Below are 17,584 nucleotides of genomic sequence, written 5' to 3' on the forward strand. Positions count from 1 at the left end.
TCTGAATTCATTCAGGAAGAATGTCAGGGAAGCCCCATGCTGGGAACGGAGGCCCTGTAGGTGCTGGGAAGTTCTACCAGTCATCCTTAAGACTTGTTAGACCTACTTAAGCACACAGAATGCAGAGTTCACAAAATGCTTTCCAGCCTTGGATGAAAACCATAGCCGCTTAGCCAAGACATAATGAGATTCAGTCATCTTTATTTCTAACCAGTGAGGTCTTGATCAGACACGTTAGTGATATTTTACCTCCGACAAGAAAAGAACAGAGAAGAAAAGTGCTGTTGCTCCAAACTAGCTTTCTTTCTTAGCTCCAAAATGCCAGTTTTAATCGGTTGCAGAAGCATCTTTTAGGTGGTGTGGTACACACTTTTAATCCTAGCACTCTGAAGGCAGAGACAGAGGCAGGGGGAATCTCTGTGAGTTTGAGATCAGTCTGTCCTACATAGAGTTCCAGGTCAGCCAGGGCCACATAGTGAGAATGTGGTGATATTTTGTTTGTGATCTAGCAAATAAAGCTGGCCTGAAGATCAGAGTGTGGAGCTAGTCACTAGCTAACCATAGAGGCCAGGCAATGGTAGCACACACCTTTAATCCCAGTACTTGAGATTCACATGCCTTTAATTCCAGCGCTAAGGAGGTGGAGACAGGAAGGAATATGGCTGGGCAGAGAGGAATATAAGGAGCAGGGAGACAGAGCATTCAGTCTGAGGATTTGTAGAGACAGGATCTTGCCCATTCGGCCTGAGATTTTGTAGAGGTAAGAAGGTGGCTGGCTGGCTGCTCTGCTCCCCTGATCTGTCAGCTTCCACCGTCAATATCTGACTCCAGGTTTTCATTGTTAAAACTAATTAAGATTGCGTTACAACCCTCTCCAAAAAGATTTTTTTGAGACAGCTTGAAATATCAATACAGACAAGTTAGCCTCAGATTCTTCTCTTCATGCAGGAAATGATGCTGCCTTTTGTAAGTGGTTGATGGTGACAGTTCTACTGTTAGCTGGGTGTGTGTTTTGAGGTATTTCCTTGAGAAAGGAGGATGTTACTGAGTCTTAAATTCCTCCCAGCCTCATTCACACTTAGACACTCAGGGCTTTGGGGTACCTAAGAGTGCTGAGAGGTTTTTGGGTGATTGTGTATAGAAATGGACTGATGGTTTTCTCAGGGACTGGACAAAGTTCTTAGATTCAGACCACAAGCTCTGGCATTGAACTCTCAGACTGAAGTAGCTTAAGAAATATGTTACAAGTCCCAAGGCTCTTGAGGTCTGTCTGCTCAGCAGAATGTAACCAATAATCAAAAGGGCTGGAGAGATGCTCAGCTGGTGAAGGGCTTGCTGTGTAAACATGGGGATCTGAGTTCATATTCTCAGCACCCACATAAAAAGTGGGCACCTAGAATCATAGTGCTAGGGAAGTAGACAGAGGAGAATTTGCTAGAACTTGATGCCAGCCAATCTAGACCAATCAATGAGCTCCAAGTTCAGTGAGAACTTTGTCTAAAAAAACAAGGTGAAGAAGTAATGGAGGAATGATACTTGTATTAACCTCGGACCTTCACATATACCTGCGCACATGTGCACGTGTACAAACACTTGTGTGTGCGTATATCTACAGAGCGAGAGAGAGAGAATAAGGCTAAAAAATTACCAGTTTCAGATTTACCTCTAAGACAACTTTTCAAATGCAGCTATGAGTATAAACACATATATAAATATATATAGCATATATAGATATATGTTACATATTACAATATATTATAAATATATGTTCTATAAGATATAAACATGTAACATATGTTTATATATAAGTATATGTTTGTGATATATATAAATATGTAACGTATATATAACACATATAAAATCTAGTGTCTGGGATATAATAAATATCATATTTTTTCTTCTAATAAATAGCCATTTATGTTTATGCCTGTTTCTCCCACTAGAATGTGACATCACACAAGACTCAGCACCCCTTACCGGATGTGTGACTAAAGTGTGCTAAAGGCTTTTACTTCTTGTTGAATAAATGAGTGGATTAAGAATTGATTTAAAAAAGTATTCCACAAAAAGAAGATAGTCATGGGATGGGGTCGTGTTTGGTTTGGTTTTAAGTGAGACAAGGCTGCATGGAGACAGAGATTTTTAAAGATCCACTAGATAATCCATGGATGGAGGATATAATAGAGTATAAAATTTGGCTATGGTGGGACCGGAAAACTGGCTCAGAGGTTAAGAGAATGGACTTCTCTTCCAGAGGACTGGAGTTCCATGCCTAACACCCTCATCAGGTGGCTTGCGGCTGCCTGTCAGTACAGCTGTAGGACAGTCAGAGCCCTCTTCCAGCCTCCGTGTGCACCTCACGACACACACACACACACACACACACACACACACACACGATTTTTTACCCCCAAAATTGGCCATTTGTACAATCTGAGGATGTACACCTTGCTGACACAAGACTTTACCACTCCATCCTTCAAAGAGTTGTCTGTGTTCCTGTCTCTTCAATCTGAGCCATCCACGTGGCTTTCTTTGGCCACAATAATGTAGTGGTTTTGGTGTTGAAGTGGGCACCAAAGGCTTGTAGCTTTGTTTCCTGTCCTGAAAGAAAGTTAGTTCCTGCCTCTGGGATGAGAGTCAGTACAGAGGAGACATGGAGTGATATCAGTTACCAGACACATGGGTAAATGTATTTTAAACCTTTCAGACCAACCAGAACTCATGCTGGCTCAAACATCATGAATGAACATAAAGAAATAAATGGGAGGGAGTAAGGGAGGCCTTTGGGTATTGGGGCATGCTCTTGAAGTGTACTGTAGGATGCCAGGTGATTCCTCTCTCCTTTGGGCTCCTTGAAGTAGAGGGCTTTCCTCCGGTTCCAGCTGCTCCATCAGAGTGCACTGCCTCTCTGCAGGCCTCAGAGCAAAGCGGCCATCATCAATCGTGGGCCAGAACCTCCAAAGCTGTGAACTAAAACCTTCTCTCTTAGTTGTCTCTGGTATATTTATAGCAACAGGAAGGTGGTACAATGTCCAGTTTAGGGCACAGTCTGAAAATATTCTTTGATTTTGACCTGCAGATGACTCCCAGGTGACCTGGACAAACTCAGGCTATGTGCTGGGAGACAGTTCTCTGTTGTAACAAACAGCCCCAGGAAACCCATACACGGAGTGTTTGAGCAGCCAAGCAAGAGGAATGCTGCCTCTGTTCTATCTGCACACAGGACAGCAGCATAGTATGACAGAGAACTGTGACATAAACCATAGAAATGTATTCTTTCAAGCATCCAGAGACTAAAAATCCAAAGTCAAAGGGCCATCCAAATCAGGCTCCCCCTGAAGGCTCTCAGGAAGAATCTTTCTTTGCTTTTGCCTTGCTGGCAGTCTTTGGCAACTCTTAGCTCGCAGCTACTTCACCTTCTTTCTCAGCATCCACCTCCTCTGGCTGTTCTCTTTCTCTATGGACACCTGCCATCAATTTAGGACTTACTCTAACCTCATAGACACGTAATTGCAACTGCAAAGACATTATTTCCAAACGAGGTTATAGTCTGAGGTTCTAAGTGTATATAGATTTGGGGGGATAATATTCACCTGGACATTCCGTGGGCACCTTGTCTCGTGTCGTGGTGTCTGTGCAAATGTTTTCTTGCAACCTTCAGGCTTGCCCCAGCCCAGGCAAATACCAGAGCAGAACTGCTGAGCACGCCGGAAGGGCTGCTTCTATTATCATCTGACTTGCAATCTGCATATACTCTCTCTCTCTCTCAACCCAGTAGGATGTGACCATGACCTTCAAAAAACTGCCTCTTGTCAACCTGGTCTATATAGCAAGTTCCAGGCCTACATAGTGAGACCCTATGTAAAAACTTAAAAAAAAAAAAAGCAACAACAACAAAAATACTTTTTATGGCCAAGAGAGATATGCTTTTATGTTGTTTTTTTTTATGACTGGTTTTATGTCAACTTTACACAAGCTAGGGTCATCAGAGTGCTGGGAGCCTCCGTAATCCAGGCTGAGGGCAAGCCTGTAGCACATTTCCTTAATTAGTGATTGATGGGGGAGGGCCTAGCCCATTACGGGTGAGGCCACTCTGGACTAGTGGTTCTGGGTTCTGTAAAAAAGCAAGCTGAACAAGCTGGAAGGAGCAAGCCAGTAAGCAACACTCCTCCATGGCCTCTGCCTCAGTTCCTGCCTCCAGGTTCTTGCCCTGTTTGAGTTCGTGTCCTGGCTTCCTCCAGTGATGAACTGTGACATGGAGGCGTAGCCAAACAGGCCCTTTCCTCGCCGAGCTGCTTTTGGCTGTAATGTTTCATCACGGCGATGATAACCCTAACTAGAGCAGGATCAGTCTCTCAAGGTGCTGGTCCTGGGCAGATTTTATGTTTATTTCATCAGAGGTCACACCGTTTCCCATTTGTACACACACATTGGTGCTGTTTGCTTTCATTATGCGTTAGAAAACACTCCGTAGCATTTTCCTCCTCCCCTCCCAATTCCTATATCTTTAAAGAAAAAAAAAAAAAAAACCAAAATGCTTTCAGGCTGTATGTAAGAGCTCATGGCATGGTTGGTGTTTTCCTCTTGGATACTTTATTAGCTCTCTGCTATCTCTAATCCCTGACAAACACCCTCGACCTGGTGCTGGGCAAGCACTGATGCATCTCCCCAGGAAGAGACTTTGAGAACTGGGGGTGGGAATGGAGAAGGAGTTTCAAAAGAGAAAAAAACCAAATGTCAGTAAACACAGTGTTTGCTCCCTGCTGTGGTTTCAATCTGAAAAAGACGCGCGCGCGCACACACACACACACACACACACACACACACACACACACACACCTGTATGTTTGAGCTTACGGTAACGTTGTTTTAGGAGGTTGTGGGGTTGGGCGGCAGGAAGTGGGTCACTGGAAGTTGGCCTTTGAAGGTTATATTCCAGCCCCACTTCTGGTCCTTTCTCAACCTGCTGACCCATAAAGATGTGTGAACTGGTATAAGCTACAGGCTCCCACTGCCTCAAACCAAGATGCTCTATCATTCTTTCCCTTCCACGGTGGAATGTGTCCTCTGAGAGCATGAACCCAAGTCCCTCCTGCCTTCTTTTTGTTGGTTATTTTGTCACAGTTGTGAGAAAAGCAACTAAAACTGCCACCGAGCAGGACTGCAGATTGGGTCTGTAAACCTCCCCCCAAGTGCTTCACAAGTGCTTGTGAAGGCTCAGGGATCACGTTTAATGATTCCCAAGTCCAAATTCAGATAGTCCACGAGGTAATTCAGCAGATTACTGTGCATTAGTAAGGACTTTTTTTTACAATACCACTTTTGAGTCTATATCCAAAGGATGCTCAATCATACCACAAGGACATGTGCTCAACTATGTTCATAGCAGCTTTGTTTGTCATAGCCAGAACCTAGAAACAACCTAAATGCCCCTCAACCAAAGAATGGATAAGGAAAATGTGGCACATTTACACAATAGAGTACTACACAGCAGAAAAAAATAATGACATCTTGAAATTTTCAGGCAATTGGATGGAGCTAGAAAACATCATATTGAGTGACATCATCTGCCATGACAGACAGAAAGACCATTATAATAGATTCTCACTCATAAGTGGTTTTTAAAAATAAGGCAAAGAAAACCAGCCTACAAATCACAACCCCAGAGAACCTAGACAACAATGAGGACACTAAGAGAGACAAGCATGGATCTAATCTACATAGAAAGTAGTAAAAGACTAGATCTTCTGAGTAAATTGGGAGGATGGGGACCATGGGAGAGGATTGAAGAGGAAGGGAGAGGCAGGGAGGTGAGCTGAGAAAAATGTATAGCTCAATAAAATCAATTTAGCTCCCTGCTAGATCTGACCTGGTGAGGGGAGAATGGCTCCATTTGTTTACTGCCTGTCTTCCATGCTGGAGTGAGCGTTTTGTGAGGATGTAGACAGTGTTTGTTATTTACCTCCATCTTCAACGTCAGGTGCAAGGCCTGATGCATCGTCTGATGGATGTGCTTTAGTTTGATGCCAGCCGCGTGGTGGGAAAGCTCGCGGAGGTGCCTGGGAGACGGCTCTGCTGGGAACCGTGCCTGCCGCCAAGACCTCCAACCTGAGTCCAATCTCTGGGGCCCACGTGTTAAAGAGAACTGATTTCTGAGAGCTGTTCTTGATTTCTACTTGTGCATGAGGGCACATGAGTATACAAAATAAATAGACACAATAAAAACATCCAAAAACAGAAAGCAAGCTCGTAGCTATCTACGCCTGTTACATGAAAATTTACAAACTGACGTATTTAGCTCTCGTACTCTTACTTTTCTTTTGCAGACAGAGAAAGTGAGAGGCTAAGCAATTGACCAAGGTCATGGAGCAAGAAAATGAAAGCCATGGAAATGAAACTCAAGTCCTGCTTTCTTTATCTCAGACCCTGGCCTATGGCACACATTCATGCCTACCAGTCATTCCCATGCTCCACAGTGCTGCCAGCCTCCCTAGAGCTGTTTAAGGGCATTTGGTAGCTTTGGGGAATACTGACTGACATGGGAGTGTGAGATATCTCCCATAGGCTCGTGTGTTTGAAAACTTTCTCCCCATTTGGCGACGCTGTTTTGGAAGGTTGTAGAACCTTGAAGAGGTGGTGCCTCACTGGAAGAAGTGGGTCACCGGAGACAGGCACCGAGGTTTCACCACCCAGCCCACTTCCCATCCACTCTCGACTGCAGACGTGATATGACTAGTAGATCTCTTGATTCTCTGTGCCTTCCCTGCCATGACAGAATGTGTCCCCTCAAACTGCATTCCAAATAAATCCCTCCTTCTTAAATGTCTTCTGATGGGTATCACACCAATGAGAAAGGTAGCTAATACAGGGACCAAGGGCACAGACTCCCTAACAGTTCCTAAACAACAGTTGCATCTTCTCTACATCTCTGGCCTCCACATTGCATGAAATCAAATATCTCCCAGGGAAACAAAAAGACCTAGAAACTACTGTACTGAACTGTTGCTATTTATTTGTTCTTGAGGTGGGAGCAAGATCTCACACATCTCAGGTCTTGAACTCCTGATCCTCCTGCCTCTACCTCCTAAAAACGAAGCCTGAAAGTTGGTTTCTATCTTCAGTTCCTTTACCCACTTGCTGTGGGTTCTGGTCAATCACATCTATCTCCTTCATCCAATATGGAAGGGTGGATAACAGTGCTGAAATCTTATCACATTTTCTTAACTTCCCAGAGAGAACAAGAGTAGATGAAAAACTCATCTAATAAAGGGGAATAATTCTAGATAAAATTTAACTCTATCAATGGCAAACTAGAGAAGGTTAAAAGTTACTGAGCACAATGAATATAGTTACGCTTTAGTATCCTAGGGAGATCTTCGTTCCAGGACAGCCAAGCCTGAGGATGCTCAAGTCTCTTCCTATATAACATGACATAGTATTTGTACAAAGCACCCCCATGTTAATTCTAATGCCTAATATGATGTAAATTATACATAAATTACTAGTGTACTATCTTGGCTAGGTCAGTGGTTCTCAACCTTCTTAATGCTTTGACCTTTTAAAACAGTTCCTCATGTTGTGATGACCCTTAATCATAAAATTATTTTCACTGCTACTTCATAACTATAATTTTGCTACTGTAATGAATCATAATGTAAGTATCTATGTTTTCCAATGGTCTTAGGCAACCCCTGTGAAAGGGTTGCTCAGCCCCAAAGGGTTAATAATCACAGATCTAGGGAATGAAGGAGATAAGCATGTCCAGACCCAATGAGATTTCTCTCTCTCTTTTTATTCTTTTTACATACCAACCACAGTCCCCCCTCCCTTCCTCCTGCTGCCATCACCTTTCCCCACCTCCCATCCAGTCCTCAGAGAGAGTAAGGCCTCCCATGGGGTGTCAACTAAGCCTAACATGTCGGGTTGAGGCAGAACCAAGTCCTTCCCCACTGCATCAAGGCTGAGCAAGGTATCCCACCATAGGGAATGGGCTCCAAACTGCCAGTTCATGTACCAGGGATAAAGCCTAGTCCCACTGCCAGGGGTCCCACAAATAGACCAAGCCATACAACTGTCACTCACCCCAGTGAGAATTTTTCTTAAAGTATTTTCAACCCATGGTTGATTAAATCTTCAGATAATCCATTCATATAGAGGGAACACTTTAGTCCCTGCTGGATGCTTTGACTGTTGCCCGCCAGTAACATCTAAGATCAGGACCTCAGAAGGAAATTGTTCAGCCTGATCTCACAGGCCAGCACAGTACGGAAGACAGACTATTAGTGAACAGTCCACAGAAGCCACGCTGCTTACCATGAGATATGGAGCTGATGAATGTACTGGTTCTCAAAGAACTCATAGCTGGAAACACTGCCTCCTTCCTGTATGGCTTCACCATTCTTGTACCAAGTCACCTCTGGCTTGGGCTGACCTAAGGGGGGAAAAACAATAACATTTAAGTTGTAAAGCTATAAATGGGAATTAAGAAGAAGGCCTAGGCATGAGCACAATGGGATATGTTAATGAAATGCAGAATAAAAGCACTGTCTCTAATCATAAGAAAATATATTTTAATTATCCAAAATAAAGTAAGTCTCCAAAACTATGGTCAATGGTCAGAGATATGACTCTGTAGATAAAGGCTCTGGCCACTAAAGTCTGATGGCCGAGTTTGCTTCCTGGATCCCACGTGGTGGAAGGAGAGAGCTGACTCCCATAAGCTGGCCTCTGACCTCTGATCTCCAAATGCATTCTGTGGTATGCATGTACCTACCCCATTCCACTAGATAGATAGATAGATAGATAGATAGATAGATAGATAGATAGATAGATAGATAGACAGACAGATAAAGGATAGATAGATAGATGGATAGATAGATAGAATTAAAATTTAAATATATAAACAGTAGAGAAGGTCAATTTTTCAAAAAATATTCAAGAGATAAAGATATATCTATTTGATTTTCTATGTCACATGGGGCCAAAGTAACTCAGCAATAGGACTGATTAAAATTTCTAGATTCGGTGACCTCATTTGTCATCTTGTAGGTTTTACCCAACAGAGATACAAATAATATCAGTCTAGTAGAAAGATAACATTGAAAGGTTTTGCTGCCCCATAGGATAGTAAGTAGTATTGTACCTAACCCATGTATGTGCTCCTGACATTTTTAAATGCCTATAAATATGCAGCTTTTCAGGCTTAATATTCTCTAGTTCTTATAGACATTAATGAGTTAACAAAACCTTTGATCATTAATTTTACACAGAGATCACATTGCTCTCGTTTCTTTTAAAGATTTATCTTTATTATTAGCTAAATGCTTGTATCTACACAGGAACATGTGCACATGAGTGTCAGTGCCCAAGGAGGGCAGAAGGATTCCACTAGAGCTGGTGATACAGTTGTGAGCCAACCAGTGTGGATGCTGGAAATCAATCAGCCTCAGTCCTCTGCAAGAGCAGTGTACATTTTTAGCTTCTAAGCCATCTCTCGAGCTCCTCACATTACCTTTGAGAAAATTAAATTTTTATGTGTGTGGTGCAATTCTTAATATTGCAATTATTGAGAGTGCTGGCTAGTTTGATGTCAACTTGACACAAGCTAGACTCATTTTGGAAGAGGGAGCATCAATTCAGAAAATGCCTACACCAGATTAACCTGTGAGCAAACCTGTGGGCATTTTCTTAACTGATTGATGTGGGAGGTCTCAGCTCACTGTGGGTGGCACCATGCCTGGACTGGTGGTCCTGGGTGCTACAAGAAAGCAGGCTGAGCAAGCCACAGAGAGCAAGCCAGTAAGCAGCACCCCTCCATGGAACGTCTTAGCTTCAGTTTCCACCTTGAAGTCCCTACCCTGATTTCCCTCAATGAGATGGAGTGTGACCTTAGAGGTGTAAGGTGAAATAAACCCTTCCCTCCCCAACTTGTTTTTGGTCATGGTGTTTTATTACAGCAACAGAAACCCTAACCAGGCAAAAGTCCTGCCACTGAGCTACGCCTCAAGCTCACTGGAAATTATATGTAATAGCACTCAAACCTGAGCCTGAAAGAACAAAGCAGATATATGTGTGTGTGTGTGTGTGTGTGTGTGTGTGTGTGTGTGTGTGTGTGTGTATTTCTATATGGGCCTACAAGATGGCTCAGTGGGTAAAGGCACTTGTTACCAAGCCTGATTATCTGAGTTTCAAGCCTGGGACCCACATGATAGAAGGAAAGAACCAACTCCCATGGATTGTCCTCTGACCTTCCATGTGAGCTATGGCATGCAAGTGTAAATGTGCCTGCACACACACACACATACACAGAAATAAATAGAATATAATGAAAAAAATTCCAGTGTGTCTATGGCCATGCCATTCTGAATGTGCTCCATTTCTTTTGATCTCGGAAGTTAAGTAGTTAAGTAGGGTTGAGCCTGGTTAGTTGCTTCAATGGGACAAGAACACAAATCCATTTTCTTCCTAAAGAAAGAAGAAGTCCAGAGCATAAACCTTCTAGACTGGACTTATGTATACATAAGTGAATGATGCTATCACAAAAGCTGACCCAGCGACACTCTTCCCTTGGAAGGTTTCATTCCTCCCTGGTGGCCATTAGCTAGGCCGTGAATGCTAACGGTCAAGGGAGGAATTTAACCCGCACAGCAGGAATTTTGTCTTCCTGTTACTAGGCAAGAAGGTTTCCAGTGTGTCCCAAAGAGGTTTCTCACCACTCCCTGTGCCACTAAGAATCACCAAATGTGCTGTCTATGCAGGAAGCAAAGTTCAGGGGTTGGAAAACAACACACCATTCTAGAGCCGCACCAGGAACAGTCTTGGGTTTTGTTCCTATATCATGTAATTTTTGACAAGCAACTCAGAAAGCCCCAAGAAGCCTCTATTCTTCTAAGGCTATATATAAAAGAGGTAGGGAGATAAACAAGGTCAGGATGCTAAGAGTCAGAGAGACCCGTACCAGCAGGACCTTAGAATGCTCAGGGTCCAGCTCCTCGTCTGCTTGCCAAGGCCACATATGTGTCTTTAAGCAGCTGTGGGGCTTTCCTACCTTCTCCTCCAGGTAGGTGCCTGTGTGGCTGCCCCCAAGGCCAAAAACACAGAGGCCCACATGCAAGGACGTATCCTAGCCTGGCAGCTGCTTGCCTCAACTCTCTATGGGCAGATGTTAGAGTAAAGAGGCACTTCCCTGGAAACCAACAGAAGAGAACGCTGTCAGGGTCCATTTCTGCCCCTTCTTCTTCCCTGTCTCAAGCCCCTCACTCAGCCAGCTTCCTCCTGCCCCTGCTTAGGAAGCGCTGAATTCCTCCTTTTGTACCATGTGTGGGGCTTCACACACACACACACACACACACACACACACACACACACACACACACACGGAGAAAGAATGTAAAGTATGTGAGAGCTAGCCCCTCGAACATTTTGACCTCCAGGGCTATTAATTCAGAACGATCAGGGCTGGTTGTTCTCCAGTTTCCTGATTGCAGCCAGGGTTTTTCCCTGTGCATAGTCTGAGCCTACACCATCAGCCAGAAATGAGATGCTCTTAGGAAAGTGGTACCTTCCGGAAGGTTCTCTTTTCTCCTGGACACCTCACCTAAAGCTTCTTCCTCCCTTTGTTTTCCAACACTAAAGATGGGACCTAGGGTCTTACACATTCTACCACTGTGCAATACTCCTCCACCTTCCTCCCCTTGTTTTGAACCTCTCTATGAGTCACTGCCTGAACCATTCTAAATGATCTAGCTACTATGTCTGAGGACCAGTGACCGAGTTGAGGATGTGTCTAAACACATGGAGGTTCTCTCAGAAGATTCAGGGTTCAGGGTCAGCGTGGTCTCTCCTTCTGTCTGAGCAATCATCCAAGAGCTCTGAGAAAGCCAGCTGTGGAGCTGGAGAGACTGAGTGTGGACGGGTACACCAGCATCCAGACCAAAGACCTTGACTTCCGCAGAGGGTGGTTATTTCTATGGCCACGCTTCTCCTCTGAGTTCAGAAGAGAAGCTAAGGGGGTAAGCCATTTCTGCCTGTCCTAAGGAAACATCATGGGTGTAGTGCTCCATGTTTTCAAAAGTAGCGATATAATCTAAGAAAGAAAAGAATCAGCTACATAGATTTAAAAACCCACTTCTCTGTCAAATTACTGTTTTTATTCTTTATTTCTGTATGTGCATGTGTGTATCTCTCCCTCTCTCCCCTTTGTGTGTGTGTGTGTGTGTGTGTATATACATATGTGTGTCTCTTTCTCTCTGTGTATCTCTCTGTGTGTCTCTTTCTCTGTGAATCTTTGTCTCTATCTTTCCATTCTGTCTTTCTGTCTGTCTCTCTCTGTCTCTGTGGGCGTGGGTGTGGGTGTGCACACGCACATGTGTCTTCAGAGTGCCACAACACATTTGTGGAAGTATGCGTGAGTCAGTTCTCTCCTGCTGTTGGGACCCGGGAAACAAACTCAGGCTGTCAGGCTCGCGCTGTGTGTGTTTTTATCACCTGCGTCACCTCTCTGGCCCCTTACCTTTAATGAAACCCCCTTACCATTGGGCCACTAATACCCAGTCATCAGCTCTGAGTGCTCTAGTCATTCGTCCGGGGGTAGTTCCCATCTTTGGCCTTACCTCCTCTGAGCACCTCTTGCTTTGGTTTTAAATTCTTTATTTGCCAGCATGCCTGAGGATGGCATCAGTGGGAGGCAAATTTAGCCAACCTGCAGACATTGCTAAATGCTGTGAGAAGAGCTCAGTTTGATGACATGAAATTATCCAAGTTGTTCCTGGATGCCACAGCAAGTGACAAGTAGATTGCTTGAAAATCAGCCAGTTGGTCTACAAGAGCTAGTTCCAGGACAGGCTCCAAAGCTACAGAGAAACCCTGTCTCGAAAAACCAAAAAAAAAAAAAAAAAAAAAAAAAAAAAAGAAAATCAGCCAGTGAGGGGGCTGCCTAACCAAGAACCACAGCATGAGGTGAGGCAATTACTGAGTATCCAGAAAGTCACTTGAAAAACATCATAGAAGATTGAGTTGCTTAATTGATTACTCAAAATAAATTTCTAAGGTAATTTTCTTTTTTCTTTAAATGTTTGGGAATAGACTTATTTATTATTTCTTTCTTTCTTTCTTTCTTTCATTATTATGTATACAATATTCTGTCTGTGTGTATGCCTTCAGGCCAGAAAAGAGCACCAGACCCCATTACAGATGGTTGTGAGCCACCATGTGGTTGCTGGGAATTGAACTCAGGACCTTTGGAAGAGCAGGCAATGCTCTTAACCTCTGAGCCATCTCTCTAGCCCCTAAGGTAATTTTCTTAAATGTAGTTTTCATTGCCTTTGACAAATCACCCTGGTCGGCAGAGAGGCATGGGGTGGGGGGATGAGTAGTAAGTCTAGGTTGACTAGCAGCTAGGCTAGGATGAGCAGTAGTTAGTCTGAGAAGCAGCTAGTCTAGGGGGAGTGGTGGCTAGTCTAGGGGTCATTACCAGCTATCATGCATCGAAGCACGACGTCAGACTTCTCCGGAACCTTCTGGGAAAGTAAGGTTGATAGAAAACACAGTGTGTGCCTCTGGGGGCAGCTTGGGTCTGTCATCCTGTCATGCCACGTGATCTGAAATACAAGCAAGGTTGCCATCACTATATGTTCTGTGATTACTCTCACCTCCTTTGGCGTCCCAGGTGCCATGTGGTGTGGCCCTGCTGGCCAACTGCAGTTGAGACGGTAGGCCCGAAGCAGCCTTCCTAGAGCAGAGAGCCTCTGGGACGGTGTGTTAAAAGCCCCCCTTACACATCCCTAGACATTTTTCAGTCTCCCTTATCTCCACCCGCTAGACGCCCGGCACTCCACTTCCTTCCATGGCAATGTTAAGTGTCCATTGGGGTGCAGTTGGGTAGCCCTACCTGAGAACCACAAATTGAACAGTGTTGGGGCTATTCCAAAGCTATGAGAGCCCAAGCTGAGAGAGAGTAAGCCCATGAGTCTGCAGCTCTCTCTGGCTCTCTCTTCTTGCTATGTAGGCTCTGACTACAGCTCACTTTGAGAGAGTACCTTTCCACACACATGAAGTCCTGGTTCCACGCCCAACATCACATAACCAGGATGGAATTGCAAAACTCTGGAGGTATAGATGGGAGGTTCAGGAATTCAAGATCATCCTTGGATACACAGCAAGCTGAAGCCAATGTAGACTGGATGAGATCTTATCTCAAAAAACACAAAATGCATACATATATTTACTTTCCCCAAAAGAAGTTGACTCCAATTGGGAGAGACGCTGAAATTTGGAAACTACTGATCCTGCTGAACACCCCAGGGGAGGGGATGTGCTGGACTTGAGTGCTTTGGAGCAAAGCACGCCCTCTTTGGTAGACACAGACATCACAGACTTGCTAGTCACCAGGTGATGCCAGATCACTTAATGACTCCTAAATTAACTGAGGAGTGGTTGTCAGTGCCTCTAAGATTGCATCCACAAGGAATATGAGGCTCTGGAAGCTTCGTCAACTTGCTGAAGATATCACAGCAAGTGGCCGCTGCCTTGAGGCTGCCTGCCTTCGGGACTGTGCAGAGTGATACTGGAGCAACTCGGGTCCCCACTTGCATCGCTCTTTGGTAGCCCTGAGAATGCATGTGGGTCTGAATCCAGAGGACTTGTTTTTCCTGTTCTACCTATAGACTCATGTCAGCGTCTCCCGCCAAAGTTGTCCTTTGTAGAGAGAGGCCTGAGCTTGAAATCAGAACCGTGTCTATCCAAACAACAGGAGTCCGCTTCCCCTTTCAACCCTCAAACACCATAGAGCTCAGAAAGAGGGCAAGAACCGCCATCGTGTGGGGAGCAAGAATGGAGAAGAGGAGATTAGAAACTGTAAATGGTCATTCTAGGGGAGCTGGGACCCCAAGACAGCCTAGATGTCAGCCTCAGAACTATTAACATTCACTTGTCACCCTTACAAGGCGCAAATGCCAACCTTTCAACTTTTCACCCACTTAGTTTCTGCCCTTTCCTCTCGGTTTTCCTGACTGTCTAATACTTGGAGAGATGGCTGACAGGGAAATGCTTCCTAGCATTAGCCACAGGTCTCACTGGCACCCACCCCACCTTTGATGAGCAGGAGTGAGGAGAGGAGACCAAGTCCAGGGGGCTTCACAGTGTGGAAGGACCCTTGCCTCATTGGCAGGACCCAGCTCAGGAAGACCAAGGGGCTCCCTGTTCAAGTAGGGCCAGGATTTAGGGTGGTATCGGCCCTCTTGACTTTGGCATCTAGATCTAGATCTGGGTTCCTGTGTGACACTACCTAGTAGACATTCCAGAACATTCCACTCATAAGGGCTGGACGTTCCACTGCTCACAAATGCCTTCTAAGGCCTCTCCAGCTATTGTTGAGGTTTGCAATGTCTCCTTCCCTTTAAGATGTTCTGTTTGGTTTAGAATAAGGTGAGTCCAAAATTGCCTCTGCACGGAAACCCTTCACTCTCTGCGCATCCAAGCAAAGACATGCATCTAAGAGAACTTGCTGTTATCTTCCCTCCATGTGCTGCAGGTCTGTGCTTTGCCTGAGGTTCCAGATTCACTTAGTGGGTAGAAAATGCTGCAGGGCTGAAGGTGGTACATGTTAGCATCAAAAAGCAAGAAAAGCCATGAACACTTGGACTGGAAGAGAAATTTGACATGCCTGGTGCCTGCTAGGACCTGTCAAGGGAAATGGAAAAGAAGATTTGAAAAAGGATACCTTCTGAGTGTGAGTCCTTTTGGAATCTGTTAAGAGACATGGGACTACACTTCCAATATTTTGGTTTACAGAACTTCTATAAACATGGATTGGGGAGCCTGAAGCACCTGGAGTCCCTGAGTAACCCATCATATTCAACATAGTCAAGTGAACCTATCTCAGTGTATATGGCAAATTATTTCCACAGAACAGCAAGAGAATTCCCCTGCCACTCCATTCTAGATTAGCTTACAAGCATGTTTGGCTGAGGAATCTACACCTTTTGCCATAAAGCCCAGATTCAATTCTTATCTATCAGCCTATCCTAACTTTTTACATAGGATTGTTACCAAGACCGTCCTGAGATATGAAGATCCAAGGATGCTCAAGTCTTTTATATAAAATGATAAAGTATTTGCACATAACCTACGCATATCCTCTTGTTCTTTGAACCATCTCTGGATGACTTACCGTGCCCGGGATGCCACAGGTGCTATGTAAAAAGTAGTTAGAAAGCCTCATTTAGGGAGTAGCGGGGATGGGGAGAGTCTACTTTTTCAGCACATATGCAATTTTATTCCAAAATAATTTTGATCTAAAGGTGGTTAAACCCACAGACATGAACCTGTGGATATTTCTTAGTGGTCATAGTAATGTGTCATTGGAAAGGTTCCTAACCAGAAAGAAGTACCTTTAAAAGTTTCAAAATTTTCAAAATTTGAAAATTCTTATAACTCATCTTTTATGAGAAAGAAAATGCTCTAAAAAAAAAAACCTTGAAGGCAAAAGTGTCACTCAATGGTTGAATATTTGCCTGTCACGGGGGAGACCCTGGGTCTTATCCCCAACACAAAAAGACAAAAAAACAAGAGAAAGAGGAGAGCAGGAGGGAAGGAAGAGAGAGACAGACAGACAGAGACATACACAGAGACAGAGAGGCAAGGGGCATTGTTGACTTACAGTGATAATAGTTCAGAATAAGTACAGAACAAGAAAAGTCAGTGGGGATGTGTCATCCCCATGCTGCTGGGAGGGCCCACCTTTGCAGAACAGGCAGAAGAAACAGCTCTTCAACAACGGTATAGTTGTTCCTCACTAGAGGTTCAAGTTGGTCGTAGAAGCCGGAGCTATAAAAACTGGGTTGAGATTGATTTATTTGTTTGTTTTGAGACAGTATTTCTCTATGTCACAGCCCTGATTGTCCTGGAACACTCTCTGTAGACCAGGCTGGTCTTGAACTCCCAGAGGTCCACTTGTCTCTGCCCCCTGTGTGCTGGGATTAAAGGTATGTGCCACACATCTGGCAAGATTTTTTTTTATTTATTTAAAGGTGTATTTAAGATGTTAGGGTTGCTATTGCTCAGTAATACTGAGAAGATCATTTTAGAATCAGAGGTACACACACGACAGTAAGGACAAATCCAAGGCACTTTTGGTTTTTTCACCTTGAATTTCACCTTGCAGTGCTGGAGATCAAACCCAGGGCCTGCACATGCTAGGAAGTCCCCTGTTGCTGGGCTACCTCCCCAGAGCCCCACTTTTTAATGGTATTTTGCAACAGTCTAGCAAATTCATGCAGGGAAGGAATAAGGTTTGGCAAACCTACATACAGACTTGTGACTCCAAGTTGGAAATGACACCTCCTGTGACTTATTGACCCAGGGTGATGTTTAGACACATCTGTATTGAGATAATTAATATACCACACACTTCACCCACTGAAAAGTTATGACTCCATGACTTTCGTTATAACTGGCTTGTGCAACCATCATCACCACAATCAATTTTAGAATACGCCATTACCCCCAAAAGAAACCTCACACCTCCCTATCTCACCACCTCTACACCCAGTCCTAGTCCACATCGCCTTCAGCAACCATAAGC

The 17,584-nt window shown here is 44.3% G+C and overlaps 1 protein-coding gene across 1 annotated transcript in view; it reads right to left on the reverse strand.

Moving 5' to 3' along the window:
• Nucleotides 1–13,583, reverse strand: part of Alpk2 (alpha kinase 2) — a 106,879-nt gene extending 93,296 nt beyond the window's left edge. The window contains exons 1-2 of the mRNA XM_038330954.1: nucleotides 13,475–13,583; nucleotides 8,317–8,434 (exon numbers count right to left, since the gene is read on the reverse strand). Coding sequence (XP_038186882.1) covers nucleotides 8,317–8,434; nucleotides 13,475–13,583 — 227 coding nt within the window. The remainder of the gene's footprint in view (nucleotides 1–8,316; nucleotides 8,435–13,474) is intronic.
• Nucleotides 13,584–17,584: the final 4,001 nt, after the last annotated feature.

This window comes from Arvicola amphibius, chromosome 5 (assembly GCF_903992535.2).
Source record: "Arvicola amphibius chromosome 5, mArvAmp1.2, whole genome shotgun sequence".
In the NCBI taxonomy this organism is placed as follows: domain Eukaryota; kingdom Metazoa; phylum Chordata; class Mammalia; order Rodentia; family Cricetidae; genus Arvicola; species Arvicola amphibius.